General features: G+C 39.4%; 1 protein-coding gene across 1 annotated transcript in view; it reads right to left on the bottom strand.

Moving 5' to 3' along the window:
- Positions 1-4,718: 4,718 nt before the first annotated feature.
- The window catches only part of Ppp1r1c (protein phosphatase 1, regulatory (inhibitor) subunit 1C), a 102,989-nt gene continuing 85,828 nt past the window's right edge, over positions 4,719-21,879 (bottom strand). Inside the window, exon 5 of the mRNA NM_001109200.2 lies at positions 4,719-7,103. Coding sequence (NP_001102670.1) covers positions 7,015-7,103 — 89 coding nt within the window. The 3' untranslated portion in view covers positions 4,719-7,014. The remainder of the gene's footprint in view (positions 7,104-21,879) is intronic.

The following is a 21,879-nucleotide window of genomic DNA, read 5'->3' as shown; positions in this document are numbered from 1 at the left end:
ATAAATCTTTGTAAAAGAAAAAAACCTGGTATGCAATATTTTATAGCAACAGTTCACACAGTAAGTAGAGTAAATTATTCCGTTAGTGATTTGTGGCTGAAAATTTTTCCTGGAAGAAGTTTCAAATAAAATAAAACAAAAACAAGACAAAGACAAAAACGTGAACAAAAGCAAGCAAACAAACAAAAACAGATTACAATTTAGAATCATTTTCTAAGACCGAGTTTTCAAAGACAAAATACTCAGTTACAGTACTTATGTCATTACATGCTATATGTGTGTATACATCTCTGACTCATGACTTAGTTTGGTTCCGTTGACTGTCGTATAATAACACAAGGCAATCCCTCTTCTCTTCTGATCCATCTTCCCCTAATGCAGTTGCCTTTTACTATTCCCATCTCTTCTTTTCTTCTTGGTTGCTTGGTCCTGTAAGAGAATGAGATGTGAGAAACGTATAACTCAGGGTCAGAAGGACCTGTGTGTAGTCATCTGTTATCTCCCAGGCATATGGTGTTCCACAGTGGGTAAGGAGCTGGCCTAATGTGTGTATGTAGTAAAGAAGAGACACTACGTGTATTTCCTGTAATGTGTCATTGTCTGAAATAATGTTATTTGCATATTAATTGGTCTATTCATTGACTATGTCAACCACTTCAATACACAATATATTAAAAGAACTAAGCAATATTATTACCTATATCCTTACCATGTAATAAATGTGCATAATGTCAGAAACATTTGTATATATTTATTGAAAAATGAACTACAATTTTGGCCACAAAGCATATTTTTAAAACCACACCAGACAATCCTGTGCAAGCAGTATGGAGTGATTAAGACTATTTAGACTGTTATAACCAGCTATGGATCTAGATTAAACATTCCCTCACTTATACATATTTATGCAAAGATTATGCATACTATGCAAAGATCTGGTGATTATTAATATTTCCAACTCCTTAGCACTCACAAGCAGCTAATTCTTCCATGCCCCAGGGATCAGGCAAGTCCCTAAGTTCTACTTGTGGAGAACCAGATGCTCCTGGCTTTTCACCAATACCAAGGAGCACTCACACCATGAGAACCCTTATGTAGTTGGGCTGGAGCACAAAATTCAATTAAAATCATTTACTTTCTGAACCTTCTTACCAAGGCATGGCCTTTTGACACTGTGTGGCCACTGGACAGTAGTTGAGGGCCTCCGTTCTGTGGCCTCCCTCTTTCTGTTGCCCTCTACTTTAGTCACAACAAAAGAATATTAAAGGAAATGACAGCCTCTCGTTTTACTGCCACCAACCCAAACATTCCACTGCTTGGCAGAAACCAGCTTGGGCACCATCATGTGCTGATTTTTCTGTTATTTGCCCCCAAAAGCTTTTATTCCCTGACAGATTTTCAAATTTCTTGATATATATACATACATACATACATATATAGATAGATAGATAGATAGATAGATATAGATAGATATCAATATAGGCATAGATAGATATAGATATAGATATATGTTCCAGGCTTCACCTTCCCCATCTTTTATACAAAAGTTGTAAGCCAGAACTCAGTGACGTTTTCCTTATTTTTGATGATTCCTTTTATTCTCTATGTGCATTGGTGTTTTGCTTGCAATGTGTGTCAATGTGAGGGTATCAGATTGCCTGTGGCATTACAGACAGTTGTGAGCTGGATGTGGGGACTGGATATTGAACTCAGATCCTGCGGAAGAGCAACCAGTGCTTTTAACCTCTTGAGCCATCTCTCCAGTCTCTCAGTGATGTTTTCAAATTAAAGCTTCCCAGTGATGTCATCTCTGGAAAACAAGGGAAAGTTCATGTGCTGACCAAGCAAACATTCTGAGGTTTGGTTTCCTTTTTCCCTTTTCTTTTTTTTTTTTTTTTTTTAGCCTTCAGGTCCTTCTGCTTTTGTAAATTAGCACCTGTTTCCCAAAACCACATGCTGAACACCTCCTACTGTTCTGATATTCTTGAGGACTCTGATATTACAGTAGTGTCACAGGCTCTTAGAAGTCACAACATTAATCCCCTACAGATTAGTTTATCATATTAATCGTCAGAAAAAGGGAGAAAATGCACTTATTAGCAGAGTAATCCAGTGGCATTTTGATCATAATTTGTTCTTCAGGCTTCATGTATCCTCCTTTATACATTTTTTTGTCTTTATATCACTAGATCAAATCTCTATTACCCACATAAAACAAGACAGTTAAATGAAACAGGGAAATGACTAAATCAATATTTGTGTAACAAAATGAATGTCAGAAAAAGATGCACAGTTGAATGACAAACTCTTTCTAAATGTATTTATTCACTTGTGGGGATTGTTTCACTGCGTTTGCTTACTGTTGAAGAGTAGGAAGTTCTCTCCACCACTCTCCAGTTATGGGGTTATTTGCAAAATAACTCCCATTATTTTTGATATCATTTTAATCGAAACAGCAGAAGAGGACATAGAAAGATTATAATAGCCAGAGAGCTGGCAGGCAACTGCTGTAAGAGTCTCTCTTATAAAACAAAGGCAGAGAGGAAGTGGAATTAGAAGAGCTGGGGAAGGAGTGGGAGTCAGTATAATCAAGACACACAGTATGGAATTCTCTAAGAATTAATAAATTACCATAAAGGAGATGTTCCCTCAGTCTAGTCTTTTTTATTCCATACTTCCTTTTACTAAAAATAGATACTTTTCATTTAGTAATCCAATTATAGTTTCCCCTCTTTCCTTCCAGTTCCTCATCACCTCCTCCTCCCTCCCCTCCAGACCCAGTTCTTTTCTGTCTCCTATATGAAAAGAACAGGCCTCTAAGAGATAAAAACAAAAAGATGACCAAATAAAAAATAAAAGCAAGAACCATCATATTGAAGTTGGACACGGCAACCTGATAGAACAAAAACAGCCCCAAGAGCAGGCAAGAGAAGCAGAGACCCATTCATTTTCACACTCAGGAGCCCCCCACCCAAAAAAAAATACCAAGCTGAAAGCTATAATATATGAAGAGAGGACCTGGTGCAGGTCTGTGCAAGCCCCGTGCTTGCTGCTCCAGTCTCTGGGTTCTTATGAGGCTTGCTTAGATGATTCAGAAGGCCGTGTTCTCTTGTGTCCTCCATCCTGTCTGACTCTTATATTTTTCCTCATCCTCCTCTTCCTAAGGGTTCCTTGAGCTCTGAGGGGGAGGGACTAATGGAGAATTCCCATTTTCTCTTTTGCTTATATTTTCCTATTATCCATTTTGCACTTGAACCTTGCTCTTAGATACAGATGAGAAGCATATGAAGTGGTGATGTATGTGGCTTATTTATGACTTAAGTCTATAATGCAATTCAATGAACTCTGAAATACACTTAAGTGGCTTTTTACAACAATATCCAAATAAATCAATCTTAGGGTTCTCTGAATTGTCTATTTTGTCTCATATTTGTGATTTGGGGTATTACTACAGTCATTGAATATGTTTTTAAATGGACTTGGAATATACCTTCACTTTAAATTGTCCCCATTGTAAACATTAATCACCATAAAAATCATAGATGTGAACATTTATACCTATTCTTATCCTATGAATAAAATCAACATAACTTGATCATGGCTAACCTAGAAATATCTTTCGTACAATATAGGAAACATTGGAAATTCAAAGTGAAATGATGGGAAAATTGTTTAAGCACAGGGATGAGTTTAGAATTCTGTTTTGGAGAACAGCTCCTTAACTCAGACCACTATAGGATGCTACAAATTCACATCATCCAGCAGTGAATACTCTGACTTAGCTTCCTGCTCTGTGGCATTCATTTCCTCATTTGTTTTTCTGTAGGAGAGACAAAATATAATCTGTAACTTTTACTGTTTTCTCCCTCCAGCACAAACAGCCAAGGATCCCAAAGTGAGTGGCAGGGGTGACAAGGAAAATTTGGGAGGAAGTGATGATGCTTTACCTAAGCACTGAAAAGGTCTAGAAAGCGGTTTCCTGACATGTGAAGGGCTGGCATAGGAAAGGAGATAAAGTCATGCTAGAGTCTTCAATGCAGAAGAAAAGAGATCTCGTAGGGGCACAGAGGCAGCCAGTCTAGCACAGAGATGCTAATCCATTGATGAGTTGAGACATGGGCAGAATTGCTAGAGAGTGTGTGAAAGCTGATCACTAGACCCTGACTTGCTAGAGAGTGTGTGAAAGCTGATCACTAGACCCTGACGACCAAAAGACCACATTCCAGCATTCCAGGTTCTCACAGTAGGTGAGTTCACACAGTAGGTGAGTTCACACAGTAGGTGAGGTTTACACAGATGCTTTGTGGATCTTTTTTAGCTATGGTAGCAGTGTCTACTTGGCTAACCCAAGCATTTCATAGCTCTTCCATCATTCAAGTCTCAAAAACAATGTAGTTCAAAACTGAATGAACCCTTTTGCAAATGGACTAAGACTTAAACAAAGACTTGGTGGAGGTTGAATTTGAATCTATGTTGGAGTGACTCAAAGCCTGTCTATTAGCTTTTATATCGTCTTATGAATGAGGTTTGGCAAATATAAAATTTGAAGGGCTTATGGGTCAGACAGTTCCCTTGCCTGTTCACCCGAACTAAAGCCACATTGTCTCCTTATGGAAACAGACAGAGGCTTTCAGTGTAGACTGTAAGTGCATGAAAAGGAAATTGAAAGTTCACCATCTCAGCTCCAGCCTCCTTCAAACTGCAAGAACGTCCCATTTCCCAAGCAAAACGTAAGCTTTAAACTGTAATTGGTTTGTTTTGAGAGTGAACAAAGGGATGGAAGAAACAACCTTCCACAAGGAAAATGTGCACCTTATGGTTTGATACCATTAACAACAGAGAGCAAAAGAAAGAAGCTTAGAAGTCAGGCTGCTCCTGTCCTCAGAGGATCACACAATGTCAGAGAGAGCTTCAGATTCCTCCTGTTTGCCTGGGGTGTGGGAGGGGTGCACTTATAAAAGTCCGTATTCAAGAAAAGGGGGAAAGGTGGCTATTGTTTCTCTTAGTGCCCCCCAGCGAGTCTCTAACCCTCTCAGAGGATGTCAGGAATGTTCTGGAAACAAAAAACCCAAAAGCATTTACAAGAAATACAACCTTAATGATGTTTTCAGTAGAGAGGAACTTGGGAAGAAAAATACTCCATAGCAGGTGGCAATAAACTCTAAAGGTTTATTGATTTAGCAAGGACAACATGGAGAGAAGAGAGAAAGATAAGAGGAGGAAGAGGAAGAGGAAAGCAGAGGACAGGATGGACACTGGGGAATAATATGCAATAATATCTTAATCAGCACATTATAAAATTTCAAATTAAAAACAATCTTATTTAAGATTTATAGTAAATTTCACATTTTATTATTTTCTCCCGTTCTTAATGTTCTCTTAATTTTTTTATGATTATTTAGTGTGTGTGCGTGTGTGTGTGTGTGTGTGTGTGTGTGTCCCACATACCAAGGTGTGTGGTAAAAGTGAGAGGACAATGCCTCTCCGGAAGTGAGAGACAATTGGTTCTCTCCCCCTGTCATGTAGGTTTCTACTAAGCTTATCCTTGGCAACAGGTGTTCTTACCTACTGACATATATAACCAGCCTCTTGCTTTAATGGTTTTCAATGGATTTTCCCTCATATTCATGAAACATTTCAATCTCATTAAAAACCAATGTAGAAGCAAAATTACCTATCCCCACTAAATTGTGCATTCATATACCATGAATAATTAAAATTAGCTAACGGCCAGAAATCTGAGTTAAAGTCATTCTGACAAACACCCACTGTCTTATAAAACCTCACTATACCCCCAGCTCCAGAGAAGAAATAAACTATCCTTTATTTTCATGGCTCCCAAAAGAGTAACATCCTAGGAAAAACTCATTCAAAATAGTTGTTGATATATACATACCAACAATTAATGAAAAGAAAGGCAACAAACTTGAAAAGGGCTGAGGGGTGGTATGTAGAAGGATTTGCTGAGAGGAAAGGGAAAGATGAAATGATGTAACACTAATTTCAAAGTTACAGTGATTTTTTAAAACTCCACAAAAAGCAGTCGTCGAATTAATAGGTGAGTCTATGGCTGAATTAATAAGACAGTATTTATTCTCTCACAGAGAAGAATAATAAAACACTCGGAATATATTAAACTGCAGTAAGACTGAGGACAGAGTCTAGAGGAATATGTACATGTTCAAAGCCCTGGGTTCATTCTCTAGCACCAAGAAAACAAAAAGAAACAACAGAAAACAGACTAACCCAGACAAACAAAATACATTATAGATACATTATAGATGGCTTAATTTTAAAGAGTTGAAAAAAGAGAAAGCAGAAGAGATTTACCATGTTTTATTATAAATTTAGCATTTCCTTTTCAATGATTAGATGGTGCTGAGGAGCCTACATTGGACGGCTCAGAAAATAAAGAGACATTTGTTTCTTTAAGTAGCTGTTAATGCACTGTTGGAGGAAAATCATTTCATATCTGATGTGGTGTTTTGAATCAAGACAACTGACATCGTTGTCTTCTTGAAGTAAACTCTGGTTTGATCTAGACACAGAAGCATGCTAAATGCGGTTATTAAAAGCTTCCGTAAACATTCCTCTTCCATTAATCCCCACTCACACTCGTCCCAAGCACATTTGGTATTTATTTTGTACTTTTAGAGTAATGTTCTCTACATTTGACCTTAGAATGTAAATCATACCATAGGCCAGGAGGAGTTAAGCTTTTGGCAGTATCAAAGTGAGAACATTCACATAGTAGCAGATTCCTAGGTTTGAGTAGTTTAAAAGAAAAATCGCGGTAGAGTAAGTGCTATTCTTTGCTGCAAGTGGTACACAATGATGATCTGCACTCGGTTTCACAGTTCAGTCAAGGAGGCTTCCATGAGGACCGCACTGCTGAGAGGGTGGGAGCTGAGACGGAAGAGGATGCTGGAGGCAGAACTTTGGAGTACCATTGGATATTCAGAAGAGTCAACCGTCCAGTCACTTCCAAGAAGCCCTCTTGCTACAGATGGGGAATTAATGGTTCCACTTTTCTTCTCTTTCACTTGCGCTTTCTTCTTCTTCCGGGAATGCCGATCCATTCTGGCCTTTCAGGTGCTTAACTCCTGAAATTATAAAAAAAAATTGTGCAAAATTCAAATGAATTTTATTCCTGGCAGATCTACTGCTTTGCTGAAAGAGTTAATAAAAATGTGGAGTGGAAAACTTTTCTGTGTGTGTGTGTGTGTGTGTGTGTGCGTGTGTGTGTGTGCGTGTGTTTCTCCAAGAATCTCAACAATGTATCCTACATAAAACCTTTCATTCACTGAGCAGTAAAAGCACACCCAGACAAATTTCCGTTAGAGATAGGATGTCTTTTATAACTGCATCTTCTCCTTCAAGGATTGCATCATAGTCTAATAAACCCTGTTAATTAAAGATCTACTCTCTGGATCTTATTAACATTCTGATGTATCATTCAGTGAAAATATTGCTTTTGCTCTCACTGAACTCAATTACAAGGAAGGCCTTACAAAGTCATAATACCACAGGGATGTCTGCCATTTTTGTAATGTGTAAACAAAGAAAGTAACAGTCGCAATATTCTTTGCCCTTTTTTTTTCAACCATAACATACCCTCTGGATCATGGAACCCTTTTGTTCAAAATTCTTCAGTAAGTGGGCCCGCGGAGTGGAAGAGCCTATACGTAGAGCTTTGCTTATACCCTCTGCTCAGATGATCTGGGCTCTCCCTACCTGGGGGACCTCGTTTCTCACAGGATTTTCTTTCTACCTTTCCTAGTAATTTCTGCTCTAACTATCCCCTGACCACTCCTGGCTCACATAAGCTTCTAAGCGTTTCCCCTCTTGTTGTCAAAGCCAAAAACAAGTCTCCTTCTCCTCACACTCTCTCTTCCATTCACCCATCCTGATGTCAGCTCTTCTCTCCTGAAGGAGAGCACAACTCCCTGATTGGAGCCAGGAAGTTGTCTCTCAGATCCACCTGCTACACTTAACCCTTTCTGCATCAATAACCTTATAGAACTTTGTTATATCTGTCTCATTAGACAAAACTCATTGATGGCAGAGACTATGTAATTCACATTGGAATACCAGGCTGGATGCTGACCCGAGAGTATGTGTTCATTAACAATTAATCTAACCGATTGACTGAATTAATTAATTAATTAATTTAGTATATGCCCTGCCAATTTCTCAATAATTTATCTTCTGATTTCTTTTTTTAATTACAAAGCAAGATCACTACTTCATCCACATTTGATAGGCAAAATTGTCTTCAAGTTCTGCTGACTATAATCTGTTCAGACAAGCTGATATCTGCATATGTGACAGTCTTTATACATTTTTACATTTTTGACAATTGTTTTATGTAATTTTTTAAGAATCATGAAAAATATTCAAGCTAAAACTGAAAATTAAAAGCAAGATATCGCTCATGTTTTGTGTAAAACCAAGACTCAAGAGAATTCATATGCACTGCTGCCATCAGACTCAGTGCACAATTTGACAAGAAATGATATCTGGACTTGGCGTGTTATCTTGCAAAAATATATGACCAGGGGTAATGACATTTTAATATGCATATACAGAACACTCACTATTCCTATTAGCACAGGACTATAGAGAAAAATTATTATTTGGAATTGAAAATTACCTCATTACAATAAATTACATGGGAAAGAGGACTAAGTGCTGAGGAGAAAGGAAGGGAATTCATTGCATCCAACCAGACACTCACTGGAGTTTTGCATGCATAGCTTACTAAGTCTCAGAAGTCTGTGATGGAAATACCTGGTGGGGCAGTGACATTTTGAGAACACAAGTGATCCACTCTGAGCTGTAAGGGTGCGTGGTTCTCAGGGCAGTTCTAACACACCCTTCTGTGTGTGTTGGGTATATAAACCACAGATTCCATTGTCAAGGAATCTCAGCTGAATTTTAACTTTTCTAAGATTCTGAGACATGCTTTCTAGCCATTCACTTCGATGTGTCATAGGTTTACAGCACTGATAGTGAACCTGGTGCAGAGGCTCTTAAGGCCCCTTAAAATTGCTGGGTGTCCAGTGTCATGCTACTGTCACCCGGCACTCAGTTTCCTGAGCAGAGGTTGACTGTCCCTCCCCAAGTTTGGTAAAGTACCACTGACCCAAACACATGTTCTGTTCATCTACAAGGTAATGAAACTGAGCTTGAGAATTTAAATACATAGTAATGATCTAATTGACATTAATATGGGCAAGTGGGAAAACTCTAGAAAACAAGATGTCAGCATACTTAACTGTTAGCCAGTCAGGCCCACAGCTGAGTACAGGTCTGTCTGCTTATCCTGACTTGAATTGTATTTGTTTTTTATAATAATGATGAGCATAAATGTATATGAGACGTACTCTTCCTGAAATAAAACCACTTTAAAATGAAATGTTCCCCGGGGAAAAGCTTTGAGGAGGCAGAACTGGATACATGTCAGCACAGAGAGGTCCTGTAGAACACCTTCCACCTTTTGTTGTTATTGTTTTTATACAGCTTGCCATCATGCCTTTTTTCAGTTGAAATGTATAGTTTATTAGCTTCTGTCTGGAAACCTCTTTGAATCACTCTTCTCCAGTTACCCATCAGCAGGATTCATTTGGTTATAGGTCCAGTGATATTGAAACTAAAGTGTGGAGTCTGCTGGTGTATATCTTACATGCCTTTCTCCACACAGCTTTCATGCATGATTTGTGTCTCAATAACCTTTAAATACTCATTCAACATTTGTGCAACCCCATAGATAGAGCATAAACTATTCAGGAGGCATTGATGCTGAGAGGTACGTGAGAACTGCCTTTCCCTGTACACGGCCTATGATGGATCACATTTTAGTTAGAAGCCAGGACAAGTGTAGACTCAGTCGGAGTGCGCACAGGCAGGAGACAAAGGCGCCTCAGAAAGCACAATGGAGGTGCCTGTCCCACAGTAACATGATCACACAGAAAGGGGATCATACATAAGACAAGGCTCTATAGCATGCATCTGTGAACTTAAGAAGAAAGTAGAGTTGAAGGCAAGCAAGGTAGACTGAGTCAAAACAGAACCAATGCCACGGACAGTGCTTGTGCGTGATATCCCTCTTACCTCTGTGAAGCAGGTTGTTTGATAGGCAGAGACAGGAGAACCGACCCAGTTTATACTCGACTTGGTCTAAATAGTGAATTCTAGGCTAGCTAAGGACATATAGTATGACGATGTCTCAAAAAAAAAATAGTATAGGGCTCCTTTGACTGACTGTAGTTCGATGACCAGTTTTCACATGACACTGTAGGACTATAGGGATATTTGTTGCCAGGAGAAGAGAATGTGGCTTTATAGGGATGTTCCCAATGACAGAGTCAGTAGTTTAGAAAAGAGACTTGGTCTGCTGCCTGCAGACTGCATATATCAGAAGAATTCTTCTATAGGAACTATACATGAGAATGGAAAGTTCAGGATCCAGAAAAATCAAGAGAAAATAACAAAGACTCTGAATTTCTAGAATATTGGAGGAAAGTCAAAGCAAGTCTGTATAGCAGTTATTGGTAGACAGAGGGTCATGGGCTCACAAAGAGGTAAGAAGTGGGTTATGTTCAATACAGGGAAGTTGGACCCCAAATCTCTTGTTCATTTAGCAAAATCTATCAGTGATTTTTGTTTGTTTTGATTTTAATTTTTGAGCAAGGGTCTTACACTGAATACAGTCTGGTCTGGAACTTATTATGTAGCCCAAGTTACATTTGAAGTTATGGAAATATTCTTCCTTGGCTTCCTGAATAATGCTGGGATTGTGGGCTTGAACTATCATGCTCAGCTCAAATGCACATTATAAAAATAAATTCATAAGTGCATTGGGTAAATATAAAATTAGAGTTTGTTTGTTTTGAGCTGTTTGTTTGTTTGTTTGTTTGGTTGGTTGGTTATTTTTTGTTGTTTCTGTTGTGGTTATTGTTTGGTTTGGTTTCTTTCGTATGGTTTTGTTTTTGTAAAAGCACATTCTTTTAGGTCTTAGCAATCATTCTACACTCCTCTAGGGAATCTGTAAGTATATTTTGGAGCACACATTATCCATTTAAAAGTCTAACTTTTTTAATTGTATTTATACCTTTTCAAGGAAAAAGCCCCATAATTTTCAACAGATCTTGACAAGGTCTCTGATCTCCAAATAATTATAAGTAGAAGTACCAACCAATCAGATCCCTCCAGTTTAAAGAAGAAGTGACGTTTCCTAGTTAGTTTCACCAAGAAAACATTGGATGAACTAAGGCACAAACTTTAGTCCTTTGCACCTACTGGAGCGGTCACTTTGCCTGAGTTACAAGAGTGTTATTCCACTATCAGTGAATTTTTACTAAGTTAGAACCATGAGAAAAACACAGTGATTCAAGTTCAAGGGGCTATTTTCATCCTCAAAGACCTGTGTAAAGCAGATTTCAATGTAACCTTTTCCATAATCTTGGTTTTAGTGGAATCTGTTGTCAAAAAAAATGTTGAATTTAACCTAACTTGTAGACACTCTTTAAATATAACCACTTTACAAATACCGATCAAGTTATAAGAATAGAGGGATCTTTCTGTTGTATCCAAACCTCTGGACCGGACTCTAGACATAAAAAATGTGCTCATTTAGTCTTCAGAGACAGAACTAAGCAGTTTGATTTAAATATAATAAGCCCCATCTGGGAACTATACAAAAGTAGAGATCAGATAGGATGTGGGCTTAGGGGTGATGATTTAATTTAGTAGAAAAGTGTTACAGATGAGTACAGTATGTGATGCTGATGGGTAACACTGCGCTCCAGAGTGCGGGATAGCAATTTAGACAGCTGTGTATAGAGCAATCAGCTGGTTAGTGGCAAGCCTGGTGTTTGTGCAAACACTGTTTGCATAACAGGTGCCACTACAGTGCTGGATGAAGGTAATGGGATTATGTATGGTCCAAGTATAGGAAGAAAAGTTATGGGAGACTCTGTATGTTTTGCTCACTTATTTCTGCAAGCCTAAAACTACTCTAAAATTAGTTTAGTGTGCTCTCTTGCTCAATTATGTTCATAGCAGCTTTATTCATAATAGCAAGAAACTGGAAACAACCTAGATGCCCCTCAACTGAAGAATGGATAAAGAAAATGCAGTACATCCACACAATGGAATACTATTCCGATATTAAAAACAAAGACATTATGAGTTTTGCAGACAAATGGCTGGAACTTGAGAATATCATCATGAATGAGGTAACCCAGTCCTAAAAGGACATACAGGGTATGTACTCATTTATAAATGGATATTAGCCATAAAATACAGGATATCCATAGCTAAAGAAGAAAGAAGGCACAAGTGAGGATGCTTGAATCTCATGTAGAAAGGGGAATAAAATAATCATAAGAGGCAGATGGAAGGAGGGAAGTGGAAGGGAAAGGAAATGGTGAGGGGGATGGGGGTGCAGGATCAGGTGTGAGGAATGACAGGAGGGATGGTTAGATGGCCATGAAAATGAATGGAAAACTACAACTGACAGAGATGAGGCGGGAAGGGGCATCTCCAGGAGGAGACAGAGAACTGGGATAAGGGAGACACCCTAAAATCAATGGTGGTGATCTTAGCTGTGACTCACAACATTGGGGATATGGAACATGAAAAAGCCACCTCCTGTAGCCAGACAGGAAACCCAGTGGAGCAATAGAGAGACCAACCCACCCAAAAAACTTTCAACCTCAAATTTATCCTGTCTACAAGAAATGCAGGGTAGAGCAATAGAGCAGAAACTAAGGAAATGGCCAACCAATAACCTGCCCCACTTGAGACCAGTTCCATCGGCAAGCACCAACCCCTGACATTATTAATGATACTCCATGCACAGACAGGAGCATGTTGTCCTCTGTGAAGACAGCAGGGACTGGACCTAAGCCACCCACACACACATAGCAGATGTGTAGTTTGGTCTTCATGTGGGTCTCAAACAACTAGAGCGGGGGGCTATCCCAAAGGCTCTTGTCTGTCTGTGGGATATGTTCTTCTAGGTGGGCTTTCTCGCCTGGCCTCAGTGGGAGAGGAAGAACCTAGCCTAACAGAGATTTGAAGTGTCAGGGTGGGGAGTTACCCAGAGGGCCCCTCCCAATCCGAGGAGAAAGGGAGGGGGAGGGGGAAGGGAAGGATTGTGGGAGGGAGTGACCAAGAGGGAGCAGTGAATGTAAAATGAATGAGTAAAAAAGTAAATAAAGCTTAAAAAAAAAAGAATAAGGGTTGGGGATTTAGCTCAGTGGTAGAGTGCTTGCCTAGCAAGCGCAAGGCCCTGGGTTCGGTCCCCAGCTCCAAAAAAAAGAAAGAAAGAAAAAAAAAAGAATAGTGTGCTGTGAGGCAGAGCTTTGAATGTCTATTATCGGGGTAACTCGGAGTTTCCTTGTGTGCACAGGCTTCAGCTTGGGATGAAGGTTTCTCAATATGAGGCCATTCATTCCTGACTCAGTCTTTTAAATTTCACCATATCTTCCATCATTTTATAATTCAGTCTTGGCAAACAGTGTGTTTCTAGGAATGTATTCTCCTCTACTTGATCATGCAATCTATTGACATAACTCTTCTATTGTTTTATCTGGTGTATTTTGACAGTACCATTGGTAATCTCTCTCTCTCTCTGTCTTTCTGTTTATAGTTTTATCTGCATGAGTCCTATTGTTTTTAATCCGGTAATATAGAGATTTGTTGATTTATCATCTCAACACTTTATTCTGCGGATCTTGACTGCTCTGTCTTGATTGCACTTGTTTCTGCTTTGATCTTTATTATTTCCTTTGTTTTGTTTGCTTTGGATTTAGTTTGATTTTTATTTTTCTAGTTGTTTGAGGTGCGAAGTTGGGTAGATCTATTTGAACTCTCCTTTTTCTTAATGTAGGCTTTTATGCCTATAAACTTCCCTTTTATAATTATACTTCTGTATTCCAACAGTTCAGCAGCATGTATGTTTGCAGTTTTATTTTCTTCAACACACAATTAGATTGAGCTTTAATTTCCACTTGTATCTCTAGATTGTTCAAAAGTAATTTAATTTCCATGCGTTTGTTAATTTTCCAAAGTTTCTCCAATTATTATTTTTGTTTTCTATTATTGTAGTATGAAAAAGATGATTAGTGTTGATGGAAACTCTTGCTGAATTCTCACTTTGAGGATTAAAGTCATACTTACCAGAAACTTGAAGAATCTTCATAATTAGGTTCTGTCTCCTGACACATCTCCCCACCTCCATAAACTTGGTGTGACATTCTGACTTTTCACACATAGACCTTCTCCAGTCTCAGGGCCATGCTCCCCGTCCTCCCCTCTGAATTCGCTTTCCTCTTAGGGACCAATAAGGTGTGTTCCTTCACCTCACTGAAGTTTGGAGGTCATCATTTCATAGTGACCTCCCTAACATCTCACCTAAAACATGTTTTGCTCTTTGGGAGTCTTTCCAATCACCACAGCCAACAGAGGAATGGTCTGCAGGAGGCAAGAAGGTAGTTTGGTTCAACACAACTCAGTAGCCGGTGTTGGTTCAGACATTGAGAGTCAGACCCCCAGTAGTTTATTTTCAGCATATTTAAGAACAGAACAATTTAGTAAAAGAAAAAAAAGTCCTGGTTATAACTCAATCCTTCATGTACAACACAGCTTAAGGCAAGACTACATCAAAACTCTTCGTAAAGTACAAGTGACATCTACCATAAAGACAGGTTCAGTAGATTGTTGAAGACAAGCTCCAGAAGGGGAAGGATCCAGTGTGGTCTCAGCAAAGGTCACTCGGTTATTAACCACATTCGATTCCAGCTTTCTCAGCAGAAAACAGGTTATACACTTCTTTTTCTCTTTGAAGAGACAACCCTGTGTATTTAATATGACTGGTTCCCCTAGTGCTTAGCTGTGCCCACAAGGACCTGCATACCTCCTACACTGCCGGTTTCTGAATATCATATTTGCTTGGTTGTGGACCTGTGGAACACATTCCCTCCTCAGGATGCTACCATGATGGAACCAGAATCAATGCCTGCTGATTCACCAGCTCACCCATAGAGTCTAGACAGAGGACTGAAGCCCATTCATACCCTAGGTGTTTTAACTAATGACTGGCTTTAACTTTACTTTCATTGAAACTTGTACTCTAAGTATGGATAGATTTAAATGTAGTTCCCACCCTCCCCCCATGGGCAAACTTCTTTCTAATCAATTCAGTCTTACACAGCTAATTATTTTTAGCATATAGAAAATGATGGATAGTTTGGCCTGTATTTAGCTTATTCTTCTTAGGCTGCTGCATGATCTTACCCCACCAATCCAGACATTATCTGGACTTCTACTTAGTGACAGGGAACCTTTCAAAAGGAAGAGAGAGGGAGAGAGGGAGAGAGAGAGAGAGAGAGAGAGAGAGAGAGAGAGAGAGAGAGAGAGACAGAGAGACAGAGAGAGAGAGACAGAGAGAGAGACAGAGAGAGAGAGACAGAGAGAGAGACAGAGAGAGAGAGACAGAGAGAGAGAGAGACAGAGAGAGAGAGAGAATGCTTTCTCTGTGTTTATTATTGCTTTGATCACTGAACACAATTAATCTCATTGAATCTATGGCTTTTTCCAGGCAAGTGATGTAAATGTATCTAAGTGTTCTGGTCACCTCCATAATTCTTCCACTACTTAAAACTCTTTCATTGGAAAAATGAACCCTGATGCATTCGTCTCAATATCTTCCCAGTTCTCTCTGTATCCTAAGGCTATTTTCTTTCGCTCTCTGTGGCTACCTCAGCTCAATGGATCTCTCATTCCCAAGCCTGCTGACCCCCGGGGGAACTTCTGAATGAGCAGATTGTTCTGCTTTCTGTCCTCTGTTTGACCTGTGCATACACAGGTCAGGCAGCTGCTTGGCTGACCTGTCTCTCCTGCCAGATTTACAGCTGTTTCCAGGCAGGCTTGCTCTCTGGCTGTTCCTCTCAGTAACAGAACTTCACTGTTCTCACCACAGGGCTCCCTGACCTGTTCCCCTCTGCGGTTTGCTGCCCTTCATCTGTCTGTCCCATACATAAAATCACCCTCCCCTTCCTTTTAGACAGATCTTTGACTAGCCCCTATGAGCAGTACCATTGTTTTTTTTTTCTTTTGTACGATGTAACTGTACGTGATACAGAGAAGCATTTGTTGTTCAAGTTTTATAAGGAATATAAGGAATCAATTTACATTGATCATATGAAGTAAAAATTGATATAGTCTCTCCTTAAAAGATACTTTTCTGTTATTTAACGGTAGTCACTAGAAAGGGAATGTTCTCATGTCTCATTTACATGCTCTTCCAATACTAGTATCATTTATTCGGGATTGATTTATTTTATCATTCATCCATTCATTTACATTTTTGACACAGGGTCTCCTGTAGCCCAGGCTGGCCTTCAACTCACTATGTAGATAATGATGACCTGAACTCTTGATCCTTGCTCTACCTCTCAAGTGCTGGGTGAAAGGTATAAACCGACATACTCAGCAGGGGTTTTCTAAATAACAAAATTAGAACCATTCCCCAACCACACAAAAATTATACTATTAAATTTGTGATTTTAAGATATAAATTTTTGAATTGCCAAGTACTTCTGTGTTACTTTCACAATAGACATGCTGCACTGTTGATAAAAGTTTATCATTACCAAAGGAAGGTGTTTTAGAAAAATCTCAGACTGTTTCAAGAATATTGGGACTTTTTTCAAAGCCCAGGCAGAAACTCATTGAAACCCCAGTTGGAAGAAGAGTCCTCCTCAAACAAGCTTGTCAGTTATCATGCCCAGTGATCCTGGTCATTGTGAATCATCCCTCAGACTTACTGCGCATCTAATCTATGTGCCTTAATTTGGAAATTGATTCTTATTTTTCTGTGCTATGGATGATGACCTTGAACTTTGATCTTCTCCTGCTCCTACCTCCCAAGTACTGCAGTTTAAAGATGGCTACCATGCCATGGAGCTGTGAGGAATTTGGGGAGGTAATGAAGTCACTAGAATGTTTACTAAACTCGCACAAACTCAATCCCCAGTGGCTCACCAACGGGTGAATTAACATCCCCTGCCTGACTGAATGAGACGTCCACAGGGTGAGTCATTGTCTTTCCCCTTGAAGCAGTTCGCCATGACACACTATTTAAATAATAGGTCAATGCAGATGTCAATTGTTTTTGATCTAAGGAAATAACCAAGGGCTAGTAACACATGTAAAACTGACAAGCAAAGACAAGAGAGAGAGGCAGGCCTTGATGCTGTTTGCTGAGGCCCAGCTGCCTCCTTTTTCTCCAGCAATTTGATTTCCTTTAATAACATAAAAAACTAATTTCTAATTTGCAATACATTTCACTTTGGCCTAAACTAATTTTGTTAGGCGTTTGACTTGTGAAATCCAAAGCATCCAGACGGATCCTTTTTCCCTTAGTTTCTATCTTCATTGGAGTCTGTTTTTGAGGTGGAAGGGGACAAGGAAAGATAACTCGTGTGTGTGTGTGTGTGTGTGTGTGTGTGTGTGTGTGTGTGTGTGTCTATGAGGAAGGTCACAGGACAACTCCTGCTGCCATACCTGAGGAGGCACTTACCTTGACCTTGAGACAAGTCTCTCATTTGACCTGGAGATCTCTTACTTGGTTTTTGCTGCCTTGCCTCCAAACCCCAGACATCCCCATGTTGGCACCTCTCCAGCACTGGGATGATAATCACTTGCCATCATAACCAACCTTTGTTTTTTTACCTGAGTTCAGGTCCTCATTCTTATGGAGCAAATTGTTTACCAGCTAAATACCCCTCCAGCCTATGAAATATTTTGTGTTTCTTTTTCTTTATCTCCAGCTTTGAATAAAACTTTATGATGAGATTAAAAAAAACAAAGAAAGAAATTGCTGCATTATATCTCAGAAATACCCAGCAAGTCACATCTAAACCTTTAAATTGTGACCAAAAGTACAGTATCAGCTTGGGCAAAAGAAATGATGGTTTTGGCATTGTTGAAACTTATGTGATATTGGAATGAATTCTGAATAAATGATTCTATGTTATACATCATTTATTGCACATTTTTCACTTTTTTGCCAATGGCTTCTTGATGTTTATTTTCTACTATGGACATTGTGTTAAACAAAAAAACAAATTTGAGCGATTTTCTTATTTAAATAAAAGTAAGTCATAGAGACAACTTCCAACATCAATAACTCATGGCCCAATAGCTGATGAACAGTGTACAATGTGGTGGTGATCCAGTAAGTATCGTGAAGGGAATGAGGGCCTTGGGGGTAAGGAAAGTGATGGCTAACTATTGGACATTGCCAAAGACCAACTGTGAGCAATTATCAAAGCTGCTCCTCTTACCTGAGAAGTTACCAAAGAAATCAATAGAGAATGGTAATGTTCATATGGCATTTGAAACAAATAAGAAAGTTGGAAAAACTCAAAAAAATTGAATATCCATTCACGGAATGACTGAATGTTTACAAAATATTGTTTTGGATTCTTGTCCTTCCTTTTTGTCTATGGAACAAATGCTTTCTATCAGATTGTGACATGCCATAAATAGTTGACTGTTTATGACAACCGGTGAGGAACCTCTCAGTATCTGGATGAAGGAAAATCTACAATGCCAAACTTGTACCTGTCTGTGGGGTGGGTGGGTAGGCACATCATGATCATTGTTATTGATCTGATCTGTCACAGTTTTCTGAGTCCTCTTGAAAGCGCCTGGGAAGGATGCTTAGCAGGTTAGTATGATGTCACTGCAACACCAGCATCTGACACTGGAGAGCAGAAAGAGCCCAGTTCTCCAAAATAACGCCTGACCCACTGTCATAGAATCAACACTTCAAAAGGTGAATGAATTGGGTTAAGAACTTTTGCCTTATCTACCATACTAAACTGATCTCTACAACCAATGAACAATTTTTTCAAGCAGGAGAACAACTTTTTTTCTCTTCTATTTTAAAAATTAACTTTACATCCCTAACTTTGCCTGCTAATCCCCTTAGTTCCCCCTTACACAGTCCCTCCCCCATCTATCCCCTTCTCCTGTGAGAGAATGGAGCTTCCCCCTGGCCCCCCCCCCCCCAGGTATCTTCTCTACCTTGGTAGATCAAGCACAACTATTGGAAAGTAAACTACTTTCCCAGCAGAATGCTGAATGTGCTTTCTAACAATCCCTCCAGTCTGGACTCATGAATTTTCATGATATAGGAATAAATATAGATATAGGAGCTTCCCCCTGCGCCCCCCCCCCCCAGGTATCTTCTCTACCTTGGGAGATCAAGCACAACTATTGGAAAGTAAACTACTTTCCCAGCAGAATGCTGAATGTGCTTTCTAACAATCCCTCCAGTCTGGACTCATGAATTTTCATGATATAGGAATAAATACATTTATTCCTCATTGGCATACATTTATTCCTCAATGGTCCTATTTTGATTGATAAAAATATGTTTGAACCTAGTTTTTTAATTTAATGTTGTTTTTTATTTTTTACTTCTTCACTTTATATTTCACCCACTGCCCCTCTCCCAGTTGGTCACCCTTCTCACAATCCTTCCCTTCTTCTCTGAGTGGGTGGGGCTGCCTGGGTTTCCCCCTACCCTGGCACTTTAGTGATTTAAAATTATGGTCTGAAACTGAAAATTTTTGCAACAACCCAGTACAATGAGGTCTCACATGCATAGAAGATAGAGTACAAGACCTAGCACTGAAAACTGAAGCCACATACTGTGATACATAACACATATACTATGTTTTCTGGCAGATACCTTACCTGTGGATGAGTTTGCTTATAAAATAAGCACACATACTGACAATAAAAACATGCTATAGTACTTTATTTAAGAGGTGGATATTTTATTTTGGTAATTTTCCATTTAACACTTATAATCTCCACTGACTCCTGACAAATTAAACCTTGGAACTTTGTTTATTGAGACAGTGTGGCCTGTACCCTAGGCTGGTTACAAATTTTGTAAGTAGCTGAGGATGACCTTGAACTCCTCACCTCTTGCCTCTACCCCAAGCATTGATCTTACAGGCCTGTGCCACCACGCCTGACTTACGCAATATTTGGGGCCGCACCATCCATTTCCTTTGGGCCAGAATCCCATTTTAGTGACAGGCTATTTTTAACTGATCGCATCCATTCCCTCTGCTCTATATCATGATTAATGAGCCTTTTGCCAACTTTTCTTTGCTGAGGAATATGAACTCCTTCCTCCTACCTCAGAAGAAAAGTGCAGATAACGAGGATGTTAGGTCAGGTGCCAAGGCCTTGACGGGCAAAAATGGTTCAGGAACTCAACACTTTGCACTGTCTTTTATCACAGTTAGAGGGCTGCATACTCTTTGCAGATTGGTTATAACTAGGGAAAATAAAAGAGACATTTTCTAGGATAGTGCTAATTTCATATACTCAGAAATACTTTCCCATAAATATGGAAATGTCTCAGGAATTCCAACATCTCTTGAATTATTTCTCTCCCAAGGATATTGCATAATCGCAAGTGTTCCTCATCCTGACTTTTTTTTCCCTTAGACACTATGATCTCCAAAGGATCATGGGGAGACAGAGTTCATATGCTTATGAACTGACTGTTGCAATCAAACTATTCTCCTACAAAGTTATTTTGGGGAACTTAGTGTAATCACTGTTAGTTACTTTTAGATCTTTATTTTAAGTTAATACTTTGAATGTAAATAACAATGTGTCAATAGTGTATGTCGGGACAAAACAACTTGTACCTTTTTTTTTTTTTGCTATCACACATTATTGGAAGAAGCCACATCCATCATATTCGAAAAACTCCAAAGGTGATGAGAATCTCTGCTTCCTGTTTCCATTCTTCAATAAACTCTAAGAAGTAACTATGCCCCACCCCCAAATTTAGATGATGTTTGGAAATCAATTTGCATGTACACAAGTATAGATACCACAATGTAGGGGTTGTTTTAATGCCATTAGCAACAATGCAAAGCTTACGGGGGAGAAAGACCCACACTTGATATTCTATTTTTCTCGGGGAGTCAGTCATTTTAACCATTTTCATCCTGAAGCACAGGTAACTCCGTGAGCAACTGGTATTTCATATTAGGAGAACCATATAGAATACTCTGTATGCAGCACAGCAGTGAGCGATAGTATACATGTTAAGGAAGTCATGCTCTTCCTGCGAGGACAGGAAAGAAGGAGTAAGCAGACACAAACAATGTCTGAGAGGAGGAAAGAGGAAGGAAGCTCATCATTTGATAACTTGGAACACGGAAGTGATCTTGAGATGAAAGATGTCTCAGGGGCTTTAAGGATTTGCTCAGGGGCACTTAATACCAAGTCTCAATTTGTACTGTGATTTTGTCAGTAAATCCTGCATTGCTCCTCTACGTCAGTGCCAGAAATTCAGTCCAAAATATGAAGAGAAGAAGAGGAGAAAGGAACATAAGCCGACCTTGTGGTGGTTATTTCGGGGAAAGCTTCAGTGCTCCTTCAACACGCTGGGATCCAGGAATGCAGAATGAACAGATCATTTCAAGCCCAAACCAGACTGGCCTAGTTTCTGTGACCAAATAACTTTCAAGTTACAGCGGATAGGATATACAGAACCAAAAAAAATCTCTTCAGTCCCCATCCTTTCCAAGGGAAGAGGAAAGCCACCCCCTCTAAGTCCTCAGAGTGGAGCATCTTATTGCCCCACCAATGCACTTAGAACCAATATGTGTGGGACAGCAGGTTCTTAAGCCACTTGCTTTGCATGAAGGATTCATATCATTGTGTTTCCTACGCGTGGCGTCAGAACACAGGAGGTTACACAGTGAGTCTACCTATGCAGAAATGCGTGAACTCCCCGAGGGTGGTTGCTTAATATCCTACTCCAAA

This window comes from Rattus norvegicus, chromosome 3, assembly GCF_036323735.1.
Source record: "Rattus norvegicus strain BN/NHsdMcwi chromosome 3, GRCr8, whole genome shotgun sequence".
Taxonomy (NCBI): Eukaryota; Metazoa; Chordata; class Mammalia; order Rodentia; family Muridae; genus Rattus; species Rattus norvegicus.
Note: the sequence above shows the minus strand (reverse complement) of the source record. Positions and strands in the feature narration are given on the sequence as shown.